At 38.7% G+C, this 16833-nt stretch overlaps 1 protein-coding gene across 1 annotated transcript in view; it reads left to right on the plus strand.

The window, feature by feature from the left end:
* The window catches only part of ACBD3 (acyl-CoA binding domain containing 3), a 70921-nt gene that overhangs the window by 41052 nt on the left and 13036 nt on the right, over positions 1–16833 (plus strand). The window contains exons 4-5 of the mRNA XM_006871131.1: positions 2330–2488; positions 7419–7593. Coding sequence (XP_006871193.1) covers positions 2330–2488; positions 7419–7593 — 334 coding nt within the window. The remainder of the gene's footprint in view (positions 1–2329; positions 2489–7418; positions 7594–16833) is intronic.

Genomic DNA, 16833 nt, shown 5'->3' on the forward strand with positions numbered 1-16833 from the left:
GAACTCCCTCTTGAAAACTTGTAAGCCAGTCACTTCGTTCTTTATTGCCCACATTTTAGGTAGCCAGTGTCTAAGTTGCCTGTGCCTATCTACCCTGTGTACAGAGGGGATGGGATTGATACTTGATATGAAGACTCCTTCCCTCTCAGTTGGTATTTTGAGCTACTACATCCATAAATATAGGTCAAGTTCATCAAATCGTTTCCTTGATCAAAAATTGTTTTTATATCTTCCCCTAGTTGCGTTCTGATCATCAAGCTATCAAAGCTAGGTCAAATAGGTAATGTCTGGAAGTTTGGGTGTTCTTGTGCGCCTCCCCTCACTTCATATCAGCTGGATGCTTCACAGCTCTAGCCCTCTGTGGCTGTGTCCTTGTCCATGGGCTCAGGTGTCCCCAGGTATCACCACACTTCAGACCTACCAATCCTTCCTCTTATCTGTCTCATCTCCAGGTCAGTGGGAGTCTATGGAATGTGGTTGAACTCATCCCATTTCTTCATTGATGCTTTTTGCCCCTCTTCCACTTACCAATAGACCAGCATGGTCACCAGCAAACTTAACATGTCTGCTCATGTGTTCCATTTGATTATGATTTGTCTTGGTGATTTTCTTTTGGCATCTGTCCATTTTAGGATTCATTCAACTTCTTGTGTGCTTATCTTCTTGTCTTTCATTATGTTAGGGAAGTTTTCCTCCAACAATTCTTTGAAAATGTCAGTACTCCTAAAATCAATCTATATTTTGCATTCTAATTTGTTGAGTAGTGCCTGGGGTCTTATCAGCTCATGAGCAGCTATCTTAAGATACTGCAGTTGGTCTCTACTCATTTGGAGTCAAAGAAAATGAAGGAAAACAAAAGACTAAATGAAGAAACTAGTCCACAGGATTAATAGTCCACACAAACCACGGTCTCCTCTAACCTGAGGCCAGAAGAACTAGATGGTGTCAGGCTACCATACTGACGAGGGACACAATAGAAGGTCCCCGTTAGAATGGGAGAAGAATGTGGAATAAAGCTCAAATTCATAAAGAAAAGACTAGACTAAAAATTGGGTTGATAGAAATTGGAGGAACCCCCAAGACTGTTGCCTGGAAATGCTGACTGGCTTGTAAAACCAACACTATGAGAGTAATATTTCCCTTAAAACAATTAACTATATTAGACCAGAAGATTTATATGTATCCAAAAGTAAAGATGAACGAAAAGACAAGAAGGGGGAAGGAAGTTAAAGCAATGTAACCAGAACAGACAGAATGAAATGTGTTTTTTACATGTAATGCTCCCATGTAAAATAGTGTGCACAAATGGGGAGTATGTGTAAGAAACTGGAGTGGTTTGGAAAATCTTCTACTGTATATTATTTGCGTTAAAATACAGTAATGGGAATGCTGACAAAATGTGAACATTGTAACCAGTGTCATGAAACAGTTTGCTGTAATTGTTTACTGGGAATCTAATTCATTGTGTACTCCTTCACCTAAAACAACCCAATAAAATATCATTAGTAAAAGGAAAAACAAACCTTGTTATTAATCTTTCTTGGCCCTTTCTTGGCTTCCTAGCCCTACACACCACTCTTAGACACAAAAGGTGTCCATCCCAGTGCGGCAGATTTTGTTCTCCTTTTTGGAAAGGAGCATGTTGGGTTAAAAGCTGGGTAAGGGCAGCACCAAATATCAGCAACTGCTTATGTCTTTATTAAATTTAAAAGATTTAGCTTCTTTTAAATTTCAGAAATGACTCGAATAAATGCAACATAAATTATCTTTCTATGTATTTACCTGCTTTCTTTCATTAAACATGTATCCAGTGTCTTTTACACACTAACTTATGTGGCTCTTCCCTTTTTTATGGCTACATCACATTCCAGGATGGGTGTTTCATCTGTTATACACTTTAGTTGAGTACCAATTCTTCCCAGCACTGTGCTAAGCCTTGATGCAGAAGTAGCAATATATACTTTTACTAAATTTGCCACAAATGTAATGGTTACTCTATCTTGAAGGATAAACTAATGATGCTATGAGCATATATTAGAGAAGACTCTTCAGAGTAGGCTGTATCAATGAGTTAAGTGGCATCTTACTGATGGACACTGTTTTCTATTACTGTGCTGCAGTAGTCTTGATATAATTTTGTATATTATGAGATTTGATCCATGCGGTAAATTTCTAGTAATAGAGTATATGCATTCTAATTTGATACATATTACCACATTGCTCTCTAATAAAAACTCTGTGTCCATTTTCACTAGGAATTGAAATCTCCAATAAATTCTAAACGTGATTCATTATATAAGGTTCATTCCTTCTGTTCTTAACATTGTAGGAAGGAGGAGGAGGAGCGAAGGAGGCGTGAAGAAGAAGAAAGAGAACGTCTGCAAAAGGAGGAAGAGAAGCGTAGGAGAGAAGAAGAGGAAAGGCTTAGACGGGAGGAAGAGGAGAGAAGGAGGATAGAAGAAGAGAGACTTCGTTTGGAACAACAAAAGTAAGCTTGCTGTGCGCCTTAGAACACAGTTCTGTGCACTAAAAAACTAGAAAGTAGATCAGTATTCGTTACTTGCCAATTGTATGTACCAACATGTTACCAAAGGGTTTCGTCTTAAGTATCATTTGACTCTGAAAATGGGGTATATGTTGGGAGGATTTGGGATTAGCTCACAGAGCAAGAGCTAAAGTTGCTTCATTGCTCTCTCTCTGGGTCTACATGATCCCTTTTCTTTGCTTCATTCTTTCTACTGTCTGTAGATTGTCACTCTCTGCTTTGGCTTATGCAAGACTATCTCACAGATTTATGTGGTCTATGTTTCCTTGCATCTGACAGACTGCCTGGAGTCTGTGACCCTAGGAGAGAGAATATACTTGGTCCACCCTATGTCCGAATTTAGGAGATGAAATCATATCCTATGCAGTAAAAACTGAGAGTAGCTGTCTCAGAAGGGACTGATTCTTCAGGAGGGAATTGTGGATTAACATTCAGGAAGGAAGTGATTAACATTCATAGTAGCCTGGGGTCCTAGGAGTGGTTTTATGTGTAATTGAAACCAGAAAGCATCAGAGTCCATGGGTTTCCCCTCATTATTTCACATAGAAACCTTAATTAGGCAAAATTGTCAAAATGCAAAGCTGTTGTTTCTCAATATATCTTCCATCTATACAAAGACCAAGAGGCTGTTGTTCGAACAGAACCTGAATGGTTGAAAATCAAGAAAGTTGTGCGCCAGCGTTGTATGTTTTCACCATACTTATTCAATCTCTATGCTGAGCAGATAATTCCAGAAGCTGAATTATATGAAGAAAACCGTGGCATCAGGATTGGAGGAAGACTCATTAACTACCTGTGATATGCAGATGATACAACCATGCTTGCTGAAAGTGAAGAGGATTTAAAATACTTACTGATGAAGATCAAAGACCACAGCCTTTGGTGTGAGTTGCACTTCAATGTAAAGGAAACAAAAATCTTCACCACTGGACCAATAAATAGCATCATGATGAATGGAGAAAAGATTGAAGTTGTCAAACACTTAATTTTATTTGGATCTACCATCAACGCTCATGGAAGCAGCAGTCAAGAAATCAAATGATGTATTGCATTGGTCACATCTGCTGCGCAAGACCTCTTTACCGTTTTCAAGAACGAAGAATGTCAGTTTGAGGACTAAAGTGTGCCTGACTGACCCAAGCCATTGTATTTTTAGTGGGATCATATGCATGTGAAAGTTGGACAGTGAATGAGGAAGACTGTCGAAGAATGGATGTATTATTTGAGTTAAGGTGTTGGAGAAGAATATTAAAAGTGCCATGGACTGCCAGAAGATCAAACAAATCTTTCTTGGGAGAAACACAAGAATGCTCCTTAGAAGCCAAGATGGCCAGACTTCATGTCTCGAACTTTAGACATATCAGTAGGAGCTAGTCCATGGGGAAGAACATCATGCTTGTTAAAGTGGAGGGTCAGTGAAAAAGAGAGAGACCCCCCCCCCCCCCCCCCGTGAGATGCATTGGCACAGTGGCAGCAGCAATGGGCTCAAGCGTAGCAGTAATTGTGAGGATAGTACAGGACTGAGCGGTGTTTCGATCTGTTGTACATAGGGTCGCTGTGGGTTGGAATTGACAGCACTTAACAACAAGGTGTTTATACTTCTGCATGTGGTATTTCCATCTGTCTAACCCTTTTCCAAAGAATTCTGAGGTCTTCTATTTACACCATGTCAAAACAGTTTTGGCATTCTCAAGGGACATGAATTGTGTTCCTTTGAAATGTTCTTTGAGTTTGGGGACAAAAATGTCTAAAAATGTAAGAGTAGGGTTGCAAGGTCGTAAGGGTTAAGTTTTCCAGCAAATTTTTTATAGGACAGCCCTTGCTACTCTCGAACAATGAGCAGGTAAATTATAATGAAAAAGAATTCCTTGGCACACATTTTCTGACCTTTTCCTCACCATTGTAGTTTCCTATTTTCTTTAAAACTTTGTCTTCATAAACCTCCATGATTGTCCTGTGTCCTTCAAGAGACTCTGTCAAGATTATCTCTTAGAATTCCTGAAAAATAGTCGCCAAACCTTCTTAGCTGACCCACTCTGCCTTGATTTAACTGGTCTAGAAGATCCTCTCTGAAGCCTTCTGATTGGACCTGTCACTTTTGAAGTCGTCACACAAATGAGACTAATAAGACAAATGTATTACTGAGAGAACTTGTCTGCAGAGATAGTTTTATGGCAGTACTTTTTTACTTGTTTTCATTTGTCAAGAAACAATAGCTTCAACATTTTGAAAAAATTTTAAGTAAAATTTTTTATGCTTTTGTAACCCTTTTACCTTAGAAACATTGTGGAGAATGAATATTCCGTAACACTTAATTGTGTTTATGAGGAACCTCTACCTCTATATAGACTAAGAGGCAGTTTGAACAGAACAAGGGAGCGCTTGAATAGTTTAAAATTAGGAAAGATATGCACCAGGGTTGTATTTTTTCACCTTACTTAATCAATCTGTATGCTGAGCAAATAATTCAAGTAGCTGGATTAGATGAAGAAAAACATGGCATCAGAATTGGAGGAAGACTCATTAACAATCTGCAATATGCAAATAATACAGCCTTGTTTGCTGAAAGCAAAGAGGACTTAAAATACTGATGAAGATCAAGGATTAACGCCTTCGATATGGGTTGCACCTCAAAGTAAAGAAGATAAAAATCCTCACCACTGGACCAATAAACAACCTGGTGTGGCACTGTGGGTTAATGCGCCAGATTGCAAAGCTGTTTGAACTGCAAGGTTGGTGGTTCAGGCTCACCAGCTACTCCTCAGAAACCCTATACAGGGTCACTATGGGTCAGAACCGACTTGATATGCACTTAACAACAACATATAAATGGAGAAAACACTGAAGTTGTCAAAGACATCATTTTGCTCTGATCAACCACCAGCACTTGTGGAAGCAACAATCAAGAAATCAAATGATGTATTGCATTTGGTAAATCTGCTGTATAAGACCTCTTTACAGTCAGTTTGAGGACTAGGTGTGCCTGACCCAAGCCATGGTGTTTTCAATAACCTCGTCCGGTGTGGCGCTGTGGGTTAATGCGCCAGACTGCAAAGCCATTTGAACTGCAAGGTCAGCAGTTCAGGCTAACCAGCTGTTCCTCAGAAACCCTATACAGGGTCGCCATGGGTTGGAATCAACTCGATGGCACTTAACAACAACAACAATATATATGCATGTGAAACTTGGACCATGAATAAAGGTGACTTTAGAAGAATTGGTGCATATGAGTTACGGTGTTGGGGGGAAATATGAACAATATCCTGGACTGCCAAAAGAACAAACCAATCTGTGTCGGAAGAAGTACAGCCAGAATGCTCCTTAGAAGCAAAGATGGCCAGACTTCGTCTCTCATACTTCAGACATATTGTCAGGAGGGACCATTCCCTGGAGAAGGATATGTTTGGTAAAGTGAAGGGTTGGAGAAAAAGAGGAAGATGAATTGGTACAGTGGCAGTAGCAATGGGCTCAAGCATAGCAATAATTGTGAGGTTGGTGCAGGACTGGGCAGAGCATAAGGTTGCTATGAGTCGGTACCTACTCAGTGGCACCCAACAACAGTAACAACTACATACTTTAGTAAAAGTTGTAGTCTTAGCCCCAAACAAATCCAGGGCCTCCTACTTAAAAACTATAACAACTCTTCTTTTTTCTTTTTCTTTTTGATTCCCTGGGCAAGGGGCTGTACTAGGAGGACTACGTGTCATATTCAGGAGTTTGTGAGGTTTTCTTTAATAGATTACTGTAAATTTTCTCTAGGCAGGTCACATAACTGAGTTAAGCATATGGTTCCTTTAAGAAAGAATATAAAAATAATTATAGTAGTTTACTGAAGTTAATATCTCTGAGCCAAGTGCATAGAGCCCTGGTGGCACAACCGGTAAGCGTTTGACTGCTAACCAAAAGATTGGTGATTTGAACCCACCAGCGGCTCCATGGGGGAAAAGACCTGGTAATCTGCATCTGTAGAGATTTCGGCATAGAAAATCCATGTTTTGTCTTGGGGGTCTTGTAGGGTCCTTGTGAGTCGGGATCTACTCAAAGCCACACAGCTACAAAAACAAACTTTCAAGTGTGCCCAGCTATTATTTTCAGTTTTTTTTTTTTTTTAGGAATGCTTTAAATTTAAGTAAAATGCTTTAAACCAAATGGATCCTAAATTTTTCTCTTGCTTTACCAGGGCGACCTGTGACATTTTTCAATACATTTAAATAGAAGAGCCGTAACTAAAAGTTTGAAACCTCATCTCTGCAATAGGTGAAACCATCATGGTTTACAGCATCTTGACTAAATAGTATAGGCTTTTGAGCAAACTGCCTGAATTCAAATCCTGACTCTGGCATCCACCGTATCTTTTAATGTTTATAATGTATGTGTTATGCAGTTTTTTTTTATCCCTAAACCACCTACCCCCTTGCATGTTAGTTTCCTATGTGTAGAAAAGTTAAATGTGAAAAAACAGTTCTAGGGGTGTAATCTTGGACAATTACTGAATTCCCTTATTTCCTCCTTGGTGAGACCCTAATTTATTGTGTTGTTTTGAGGACTCAACGGGTTCATTTATGTAAGTGCTGTGAACACTGTGGCAGACAGTAAGGACACAGTAAATGCTAGCAGTTATTGATGATGGTGATGGTGAGAGACTATTATTCTCTCTCCATCCCAGATTTTCTTGAAAACCCTAAGTAAAAAGTTAGAGCCCAAATTAATTTTTTAAAATCTTTCTTCTGAGCCTGAGACATATGAACATTGGTATACATTGTAGCTTAGTCATTTTGAAGAGCTATAAAATTCTAAAAATAATAAGGACATTTTATTTTGTCATGAGCAATCTCCTGTAGTCAGACTAGTCTATATTTTTTAATGTTTTTAGGCAGCAGATAATGGCAGCTTTAAACTCCCAGACTGCCGTGCAGTTCCAGCAGTATGCAGCCCAACAGTATCCAGGGAACTACGAACAGCAGCAAATTCTCATCCGCCAGTTGCAGGAGCAGCACTATCAGCAGTATATGCAGCAGTTGTATCAAGTCCAGCTTGCACAGCAACAGGTATGATAGATAACCCCAGAATTCAGCTGTAGAGAGAGTTTTTAGTTTCATTGGAATTCATGTTCATTTTTATCAACTGATGATACTGAATTTTGCATTAACTAGTATCAAAAAGTACAAAGTAGCTTTTAGGCGACTATTATTAAGAACAGACTTTAGCTTTGTACTGGGAGTTATGAAAGAAAATATATAAGGAATTGAAGCAGCAAATGCTATAGCCAGTATCCATTGTAGGATATTTGAGAGTTGTAGTGAGTCTGGCACAGAACCTGATGATAGGCCTGGAACTTTGATGAATTGGGGAACTAGCCTTAGTTCAAGTATGGCCTTCAGGTCCAGACAACTTCCAGTGAGTGAGAGAACTCCTCTCCCCTGTGGCTAATGGCTGGGTTTCCCTAGCTAGCTTGGCTCCATTCTGACTTTCTTGCTAGAAGAGCCTGTTGTTGATAAGCGCAGTCAAGTCAGTTTCACCTCATAGAGACCCCATTTAGGATATCTGAGGATTCACTGGTGTGTTTGAACCACCATTCTTGCAGCTAGCAGTCCAGTGCTTATCCTACAGCGCCACACCATGGTATCCAAGAATTGTGGAAATGGAGGAACTCTAAGCTTAGTAGCCCTCATTAGTTTTTGACCATTAGTAGGTAGCACTCACATGCAATACATCAATATTTCATCTCCAACTTCCCAACCCCAAATACTTTGCTTCACATAAACACAGGACTGGGATACAGTCGATATACACTTGGATCCTGACCTGCCCTTGCCATTTCTCTTTTTTGATAACAAGTTACCTACTGCTCTGATCTTTCTGCCTTGTCTCCCAGTCTTAACTGGAAAGAAGCCCTGGTGGCCCAACAATTAAGTGCTCTGCTGCTAAACCGAAAGGTTGGCTGTACAAACCCACCAAGCAACTTTGCAGGAGAAAGGCTGGCAGTCTGCTTTTGTAAAGAAAGATTCCAACTTAGAAAACCCTCTGAGACATTCTACTCTGTCACACGACTTGAAATCAACTTGACAACACACAGTGGCAACGGCTTTCTTTTTGGGAAAGATATTGATTTTATATTCATTGCGTACATCTTATGGAGGCGTAAAATGTCTCCTTAAACTTAACTAGGTAAATTTTACTTACTTGATTTTCACCTATTAAACCAGTTACCACCTTTCACAAAATATGAGCAATACCGTTTTTGTTGAACATTTCTTCTTAGGTGAAATAAACAGATTGTTGGTTTGTTTGTTTTTTTAACAAAACTGTAACTTCCTAGAAAATATGTTTTCTTGCTTAGAATACTTTTGTCCTGAGTATTTGGCATTAGTGAGATGATGAAAAGCACTGCAGGTTTTGGTCAATCCACAAGAGAAGGAAATGGGTCTCAAACCAGGATTTGAGATAATAAGAGACATTTTTGAGGCACATCTCCGTCCTCTGTTTGTTTCCATTTTAACCAACCAATCCCATTTTCCTGCTTGTATGTTGGGCAGCGGTATAAATTATTTTTAATGGGATAGTTAACATACACTGTTTTTTTCGTAGATTGTTATCATTTAATGAGAAGAAAATCAGCCTATTATGGCACAACCAAGAATCTTTTAAACAGAATTAGAACATCATAATTTTGATTGGTGGTGGTTATGTGCCATAGAGTCGGTTCTGACTCATAGTGACCCTGTACAGGGTTTCCGAGGCTGTAAATCTTTATGGGAGCAGAAAGCCTCATCATTCTCCTACGGTACAGCTGGTAGTTTCGAACTGCTGACCTTGTGGTTCACAGCCCAATTTGTAACCACTATGCTACCAGAGCTTCTAATCAAATTGATTGGTTTCCTCTGGGAAGAGGGAAGGAAAGAAACAAAGGAAAATTTCTCTATAAGATATTAATTTTTATATAAATACTGAGAAACGTGATAAAACATGTGTACTTGTTAATTTTGGAGTAATAGTTACAGAGGTTTTTGGCACATTGTTAGTGTACTTTTCTGCCATTTTCAAAATTTCTCAAAGTATAGGAATGAGATTATGTAAAGAAATAATTTCAATCTGTTGTATATAAAATAATACAGTAAAACCTGTGAAAAACAGATACTTAGTGTAAGGTAGAAACTCAAATATTTTCCAATAACTAGATGGAAAAGTACATTCTGTCACTGGCAAAACATGCAAGACCCAGAAAGACAGTTTTGCCTAGTTCCAGATCTCACAGACTTCACTGTAGATGTGTGAAAGGGCTTCAGAAAGTTTGTGGGGGAATTCCATTCCTTTTTCTTTTTTTCTTTTAAATTGAGTTAAGGTTTGCAGAACAGACCATTAGTACCACATTCAGAACTCAAACACTTCATGTCATTAAAATTATTGCAATCCCCTCCATGTACCATCAGTTAATAGAATTTCCTTCTATTCACTTTAACTCTTGCATTCTTCCCTGTGTCTTCTGCTACTATCATTTTGACAACTTCCAATTTTTCTAGAATCATGTCATACTTTATACATTCCGTGTACCAGTTATTAATAGATGTTTGTAGCGGTTTCTCCTCATTTTGAGTTTTGCCCATCAGCAAATGAAGGTCCCAGAAGCTTTACTCCATATCCATCATTATGGTCAACTCTTCTTTCAGGAGGTAGCTCCTCACCAGTCATCGTATTTTGAGTGCCTTCCTCAGCTAACCTCCCTCTTGTTGCATATTGTGTTCCTCATCACCCAAGTTAACAAGAGTCTACCCTCTACCCAGTATAAATTCCCTTCTCTCCCAGCTCTGGTAACCATCATAGAGTGTTCCTTTTTATCAAGAAAGTCTTTTCTTAACTTTCTGCAGTAGTGATCTCATATAAGATTTATCCTTTTGTAAAAACAAAACAAAAAACAAAGGGAATAGAAGCGCAAATACTGTTGAATGATGATGGATGGAGGGGATTGTAATCATTGCAATGAAACAATATGATAGGATTAGTGTAAAACTGATGGTCTCTCCTGTAAACTATCACTTAACTCACAATAATAAATAGATAAATTATCCTTTTGTGATTGACTAACTTTATTCAATATAATGTCCTCCAGGTTCATCCATGTTTTGTGGACCCCTTGCTGTTCTTCAATGTTGTGCAGTATCCCATTGTTTTCTAAAGTTAGTTTAACCATTTTTCTATTGATGGACATTTAGGCTGTCTCCATCTTTTGCTATTGTGAGTAGTGCTTCAATGAATGTTGTTGTTGTTGTTAAGTGCCATAGAGTTGGTTCCGACCCATAGTGACCCTGTATAGGGTGTGTGCATATGTGGCACTGTGGGCTAATGCGTCAGATTGCAAAGCCATTTGAACTGCAAGATTGGTGTTTCAAGCTCACCAGCTGCTCCTTAGAAAGCCTATACAGGGTCACTATGGGTTGGAACTGACTCAACAGCACTAACCAACAACAACAAATATATCTTCTTGTGTCTTCCCTTTTTTTATACCAAGTAGCGGGATTACTGGATCATACAGTATTTCTATTTCCAATGTTTAGAGAAAGCCCCATGCCATTTTCCACAGTGGTTGCACCATTTTTTAAACTTTGTTATCAATGCTAGGGTAAGATGATATCGCATCTCTAGTGGCACTGCAGGATAAGCACTGGACTTGGTTGACCACTAGGTTGGTGGTTTAAACCCACTGGCCACTCCTCAGAAAGCTTATACAGGGTCACTATGAGTTGGAACCGATTTGATAGCACTTAACAATAACAATGGCTAATGATCATGAACATTTTTTCATATGTTTATTTGTTAGAATATTCCCTTGTCTGTTGTCATTTCCAAAAGTTTTTGCCTAGTATGTGGGTTGTCTTTTTAACTCTTGATGCATATAAGTGTCTAATGTTTGGGAATTCCCAGTCATCTATTTTGTCTCCTATTGTTTGTGTATTTTCAGTTAAATTTGATAGTGTATTTATTGTCATGAATCAGAGCACCTAAGTTTGCCCTATTTTTTCATTGTTGATCTTTATAATTCTAGGGGTTACATTTAGCACTTGAATCCATGTTGAAGTTGAATTTGATTTTGTATATGGTGTGAGATATAGGTTTTGCTTCATTCTTCTACAAATGGATTCCAGTATTGCCAGCACCATTTGTTGAAGAAACTATTTGTTTCCTATTTAATGTGTTTTAGCACTTTGCCAATGATCAGCTGACTTTAGGTAGATGAATTTACTTCTGGGATCTCAATTTTGTTCCATTGATATACCTGTCTTTCATTGTAGCAGTACCAACATTTTGAGTACTGTGGCTGTGTGGTAGGTTTTGAGATAGGGACTTGAGAGGCCTCCTACTGGGTTCTTCTTTTTCAGTAATACTTTGTTGTCTCAGGTTTCTTTCCTTTTCCTGTTAGTGATTAGGTTTTCCATTTCTTGTAAGCAGGAGTGGGGAACATCTGGTCTGTGGACCATGTAAGACCTGAGAAATCACTTGGTCTGGCCCTGTCAAAGCAACTGTGGTTTTAGTCATCACATTAGGGTTGAGTTAATAAAATGTTTGATCAAATATAGCAGGTTAATTTTTAAGTTGATAATTTAATGTGGCCCACGAATGGTGTTATAAATTTTGGCAGAAAATAGGTTCCCCACTCCTGCTTTAAAGAATGATACTGGAATCTGGATTGGGATTACATTATATTTATAGATTGCCGTAGTTAGTTCAACACTTTTGACATTTCCACATTGTGTCATTGTGACCTTGTCACAATGTTAAGCTTTCCTATCCATGAGCATGGTTTCATTACAGAAATGATTGCTTTTTTTTTTTTAGGTTTCTTTTGATATCTTGTCAAATTGTTTTGCATTTCTTTATATATAGGCCTTTTATTTTTCTGGTTAGTTTTATTTCTGAGTATTTCATCTTTTGGGTGACTATTATAAATGGTATTGTTTTTCTGATTTCTTTTTCAGAACTCTGGTTACTAGTATAAAGGAATCCAACTGATACATTTCTTTTTTAACTTGTGAATTAAGTGAAAGGTCACAGAACAGATCATCAGTCCCACATTCAACAAATTATGTTCTTCATGTCATTACAATAATTGCAATCTACTCTACATACCACTAGTTAGCAGTATTTACCTTCAGTCACTCATTTTTTTTCCTTCCCCAACCCCTACCTGCCCAGAAATCATCATGGAATGTTTCATTTAGCAAAACCTATTTTCTTCACTTTTTACAACAGTGGTTTCATGCAGTATTGGTCCTCTTTGAGAGTGACCAGTTCCACTCCATGATGTCTTTTAGGTTCATCCATGTGTGAGGTGTTTTGCAATTATTCTTCAACTTTGCTTAATAGTACATCTTGTGCATATATCACCGTTTGTTTAACCATTCTTCTGTTGATGGGCTGTCTCCATTTTTTTACTATTGTGAATAGTACTGTATTAAATTTGGTGTGTCTGCATTTATTTCTATCACAACTTTTATTTCTTGCAGATATATACCAAGTAGAGGGGTTGCTGGGTTATATGATATTTCTATTTCCAAGTTTTTGAGAAAGTACCATGCCATTTTCTACAGTGGTTGCACCATTTTACAGTCCCACCAGCAGGGTAAGAGACTCTCCACACCCTGCCCAGAATTTATTATTTTCTGTTTTTTTTTTTTAAACTTTCTGTTACTACTGGAGTCAGGTGATACCTTAGTGGTGCTGCAGGATAAAGCGCTAGACTGCAAGGTCAGTTTGTACTGCAAGGTTGGCAGTTCAAACCCATCAGCCACTCTTCAGAAACCCTATGCAGGGTCACTATGGATCAGAACCAACACAGTGGCACTTAATGACAACAACAGCAGTGGCTAGTAGGGATGACATAAAGAACATCATCATACAGGAAGAAAGCAAAAGATCATTTAAGAAGACAAGAAAGAAGAAAAAGACCAAAATGTATGTCAGAAGAGACTGAAACTTGCTCTCCAGGGTAGAGATGCTAAAGCAAATGGAAGAAATGAGGAGGTAAAAGAGCTGAATAGAAAGTTTCAAAGAGCAGCTCGAGAAGACAGAGTCAATTATTATAATGAAATGTGCAGAGACCTGGAGTTAGAAAACCAAAAGGGAAGATCACACTCAGCATTTCTCAAGCTGAACGGACTGAAGAAAAAATTCAAGCCTCAACTTGCAGTATTGAAGGATTCTATGGGCAAAATATTGAATGATGCAGAAAGCATCAAAAGAAGATGGAATACACAGAGTAACTATACCAGAAAGCAATGGTCAGTGTTCTACCATTTCAAGTGGTAGCATACGATCAAGAGCCAGTGATACGGAAGGAAGAAGTCCAAGGTGAATTGAAGCCATTGGCAAAGAACAAGGCTTCAGGAACCGATGGAATACAAATTGAAATCTTTCAACAAACTGATGAAGCACTGGAGGCACTCACTCATCTGTGCTAAGAAATTTGGAAGACAACTACCTGGCCAACTGACTGGAAGAGATCCATACTTGTGCCCTTTCATTCGAGAGGTGACCCAACAGAATGCAGAAGTTATCGGACAATATCATTAATATGTCATACAAGTAAACTTTTGCTGAAGATAATCCAAAAACTATTGCAAACACATTGACAGAGAACTTCCAGAGGTTCAAGCTGAATTTAAATGACATGGAATGAGGAATATCATTGCTGATGTTAGATGGGCCTTCGCTGAAAGCAGAGAATACCAGAAAGATGTTTACCTGTGCTTTATTGACTTTGCAAAGGCTTTTAATTGTGTGGATCATGATAAGCTATGCAGAGAATGAGTATTCTGGAACATTTAATTGTGCTCATGAGGAACCTGTACGTAGACCAAGAGACCTTGTTCAAACAGAACAAGGGAACACTGAATGGTTTGAAATTTGCAAAGATGTGCACCAGGTTGTATTCTTTAACCATACTTATTCAGTCTATACTGAGTGCATAATCCGAGAAGCTGGATTTTATGAAGAAAAACATGGCATCAGGATTGGAGGAAGACCCATTAACAACCTGTGATATGCAGATGATACAAACTTGCTTCCTGGAAGTAAAGAGGACTTAAAATACTTAACGATGCACCTCAATATAAAGAAGACAGAAATCCTCACCACTGGGCCAATAAACAACATCCATATAAATGGAGAAAAGATTGAAGTTTTCAAAGACTTCATTTTGCTCACATCAGCCATCAACACTCATAGAAGCAACAGTCAAGAAATTAAATGATGTACTGCATTAGGTGAATCTGCTGTACAAGACCTCTCTGTAAGGTCAGTTTGAGGAATAAGGTGCATCTGACGTAAGCCATATTTTCAGTAACCTCATATGTATGTGAACGTTGGATGGTAAATAAGGAAGACTGTAAAAGAATTGCTGCATTTGAGTTATGGTGTTGAGGGAGAATATTAAAAATACCATGGACTCCAAAAGAACAAATAGATCTGTGTTGGAATAAGTACAGCCAGAGTGCTCCTTGGAAAACAGGATGGCCAGGCTTTGTCTTTCATACTTGTACATTGTCAAGAGGGAACAGTCCCTGGAGAAAGATATCATATTTGATAAAGTGGAGGGTCAGAGAAAAAGAGGAAGACCTCCCAACTAGATGGATTGGCGCATATTAGCAACAATAATGGGCTCAAAGATAGCAGCAATTGTGAGCTTGGCGCAGGACTGAGCAGTGTTTCATTCTGTTATGCATAGGATTGGTATGTGTCAATACGGATTCAACGGCACCTTAATAGCAGCAACACAAGTAGTTACTGATCATGAGCATTTCTTGATATGTTGTTGACCACCTGAATGTCTTCCTTGATGAAGTATCTGTTCATGTTCTTAGCCCAGTTTTTAATTGGATTATTTTTTATCTTGCTGAGTCTTTGAAGTATTAAAAAAAATTTTTTTTAAGGTTTTCATTGTGAATTGAGTGAAAGTTTACAGGGCACATCATCAGTTTTACAGTCAATAAATCATACACCGTGTTTCATTAGAATGATTATAATCCCCTCCATGTACCATCAGATAACAGTATTTCTTTCTATATCCACTTTAGCTTTAGAAAAACAAAACCCACTCAGGGCATATATAATAATTTACATCTCCAAAGGGCACATTCTGCAAGTCTGCCTCCTGGCCACCAGCTCTTAGTCCCTTTGTTCCCATGAATCTGGAGTCCTCAACCATTTCCCCTCTCCATGCCACTCTCCATACCCATCTCTGCCTCCGTCTCTGGCATCGCTGCTTCTCTGGATAAGATCCTCCATTCTGCTTGTGCGCTTCTCCCTTGATGGTCCTACGGTCCTCTGTTTCTAGACTGTGAAATTAACCACTCCCCTGTTTTTGTAACAAAACTTCTACCTTTACAGTTGTGACAATCACAATTAGTCATGGTACAAAATCTTATCCCCATCTCTTTTCACCAGACCCATCTAGACAAGATGAAATCTGTTCAGTGGGAACTCAATTCGCCAACCCCCCCCACCCCACCCCTGTACTCTTAAACTAAACTCCCTCTTGAAACTTTGTAAGCCAGTCACTTCGTGCCTTTATCACCCCCTCATTTTAGGTAGCCAATGTCTAAGTTGCCCATCCCTATCTACCCTGTGTACAGAGGGGTTAGCATTGATACTTGATTTGAAGACTTCTCTCTCTGTTGGTATTTAAAATAATTTTGGAGTCCTGTTGTGGCACTGTGGGTTAATGCGCCAGACTGCAAAGCTGTTTGAACTGCAAGATCGTTGGTTGAAGCTTACCAGCTGCTCCTCGGAAACCCTATACAGGGTCGCTATGGGTCAGAACCAACTCAATGACACTTAAGAGCAACAACACCAACAACCTAATAAATTTTAGAGAGTAATTCTTTGTCTGATATGTTGTTGTTAAACATTTCCCCCAGTTTGTGGGTTCTCTTTTTACTATTTTGGTGAGATCCTTTAATGCACATAAGTGTCTAATTTCTAGGTGTCATTCCCATCTGTTTGTTCTGTTTGTGTGTTTTCAGTATGGTTGATAGTGTATTTATGCCCTGTATCAGAGCTCCTAAATTTGTCTCTGCTTTTCCATTGATGATCTCTATAGTTATAGGCTTTACATATAGGTCTTTAATACAGGTTGAGTTCATTTTTGTCCATGGAATGAAAGATGGATCTTACTGATTTTTCTGCAAATGGATTTCTAGTTTGCCAGCACCATTTGTTGAAGAGACTATCTCTTCCCCATTTTGATGCATTTTGGCCATTTGTCAAAGAACAACTGACCATAGGAGGATGGATTT

The sequence above is a fragment of the Chrysochloris asiatica genome, unplaced genomic scaffold, assembly GCF_000296735.1.
Source record: "Chrysochloris asiatica unplaced genomic scaffold, ChrAsi1.0 scaffold00161, whole genome shotgun sequence".
NCBI lineage: Eukaryota > Metazoa > Chordata > Mammalia > Afrosoricida > Chrysochloridae > Chrysochloris > Chrysochloris asiatica.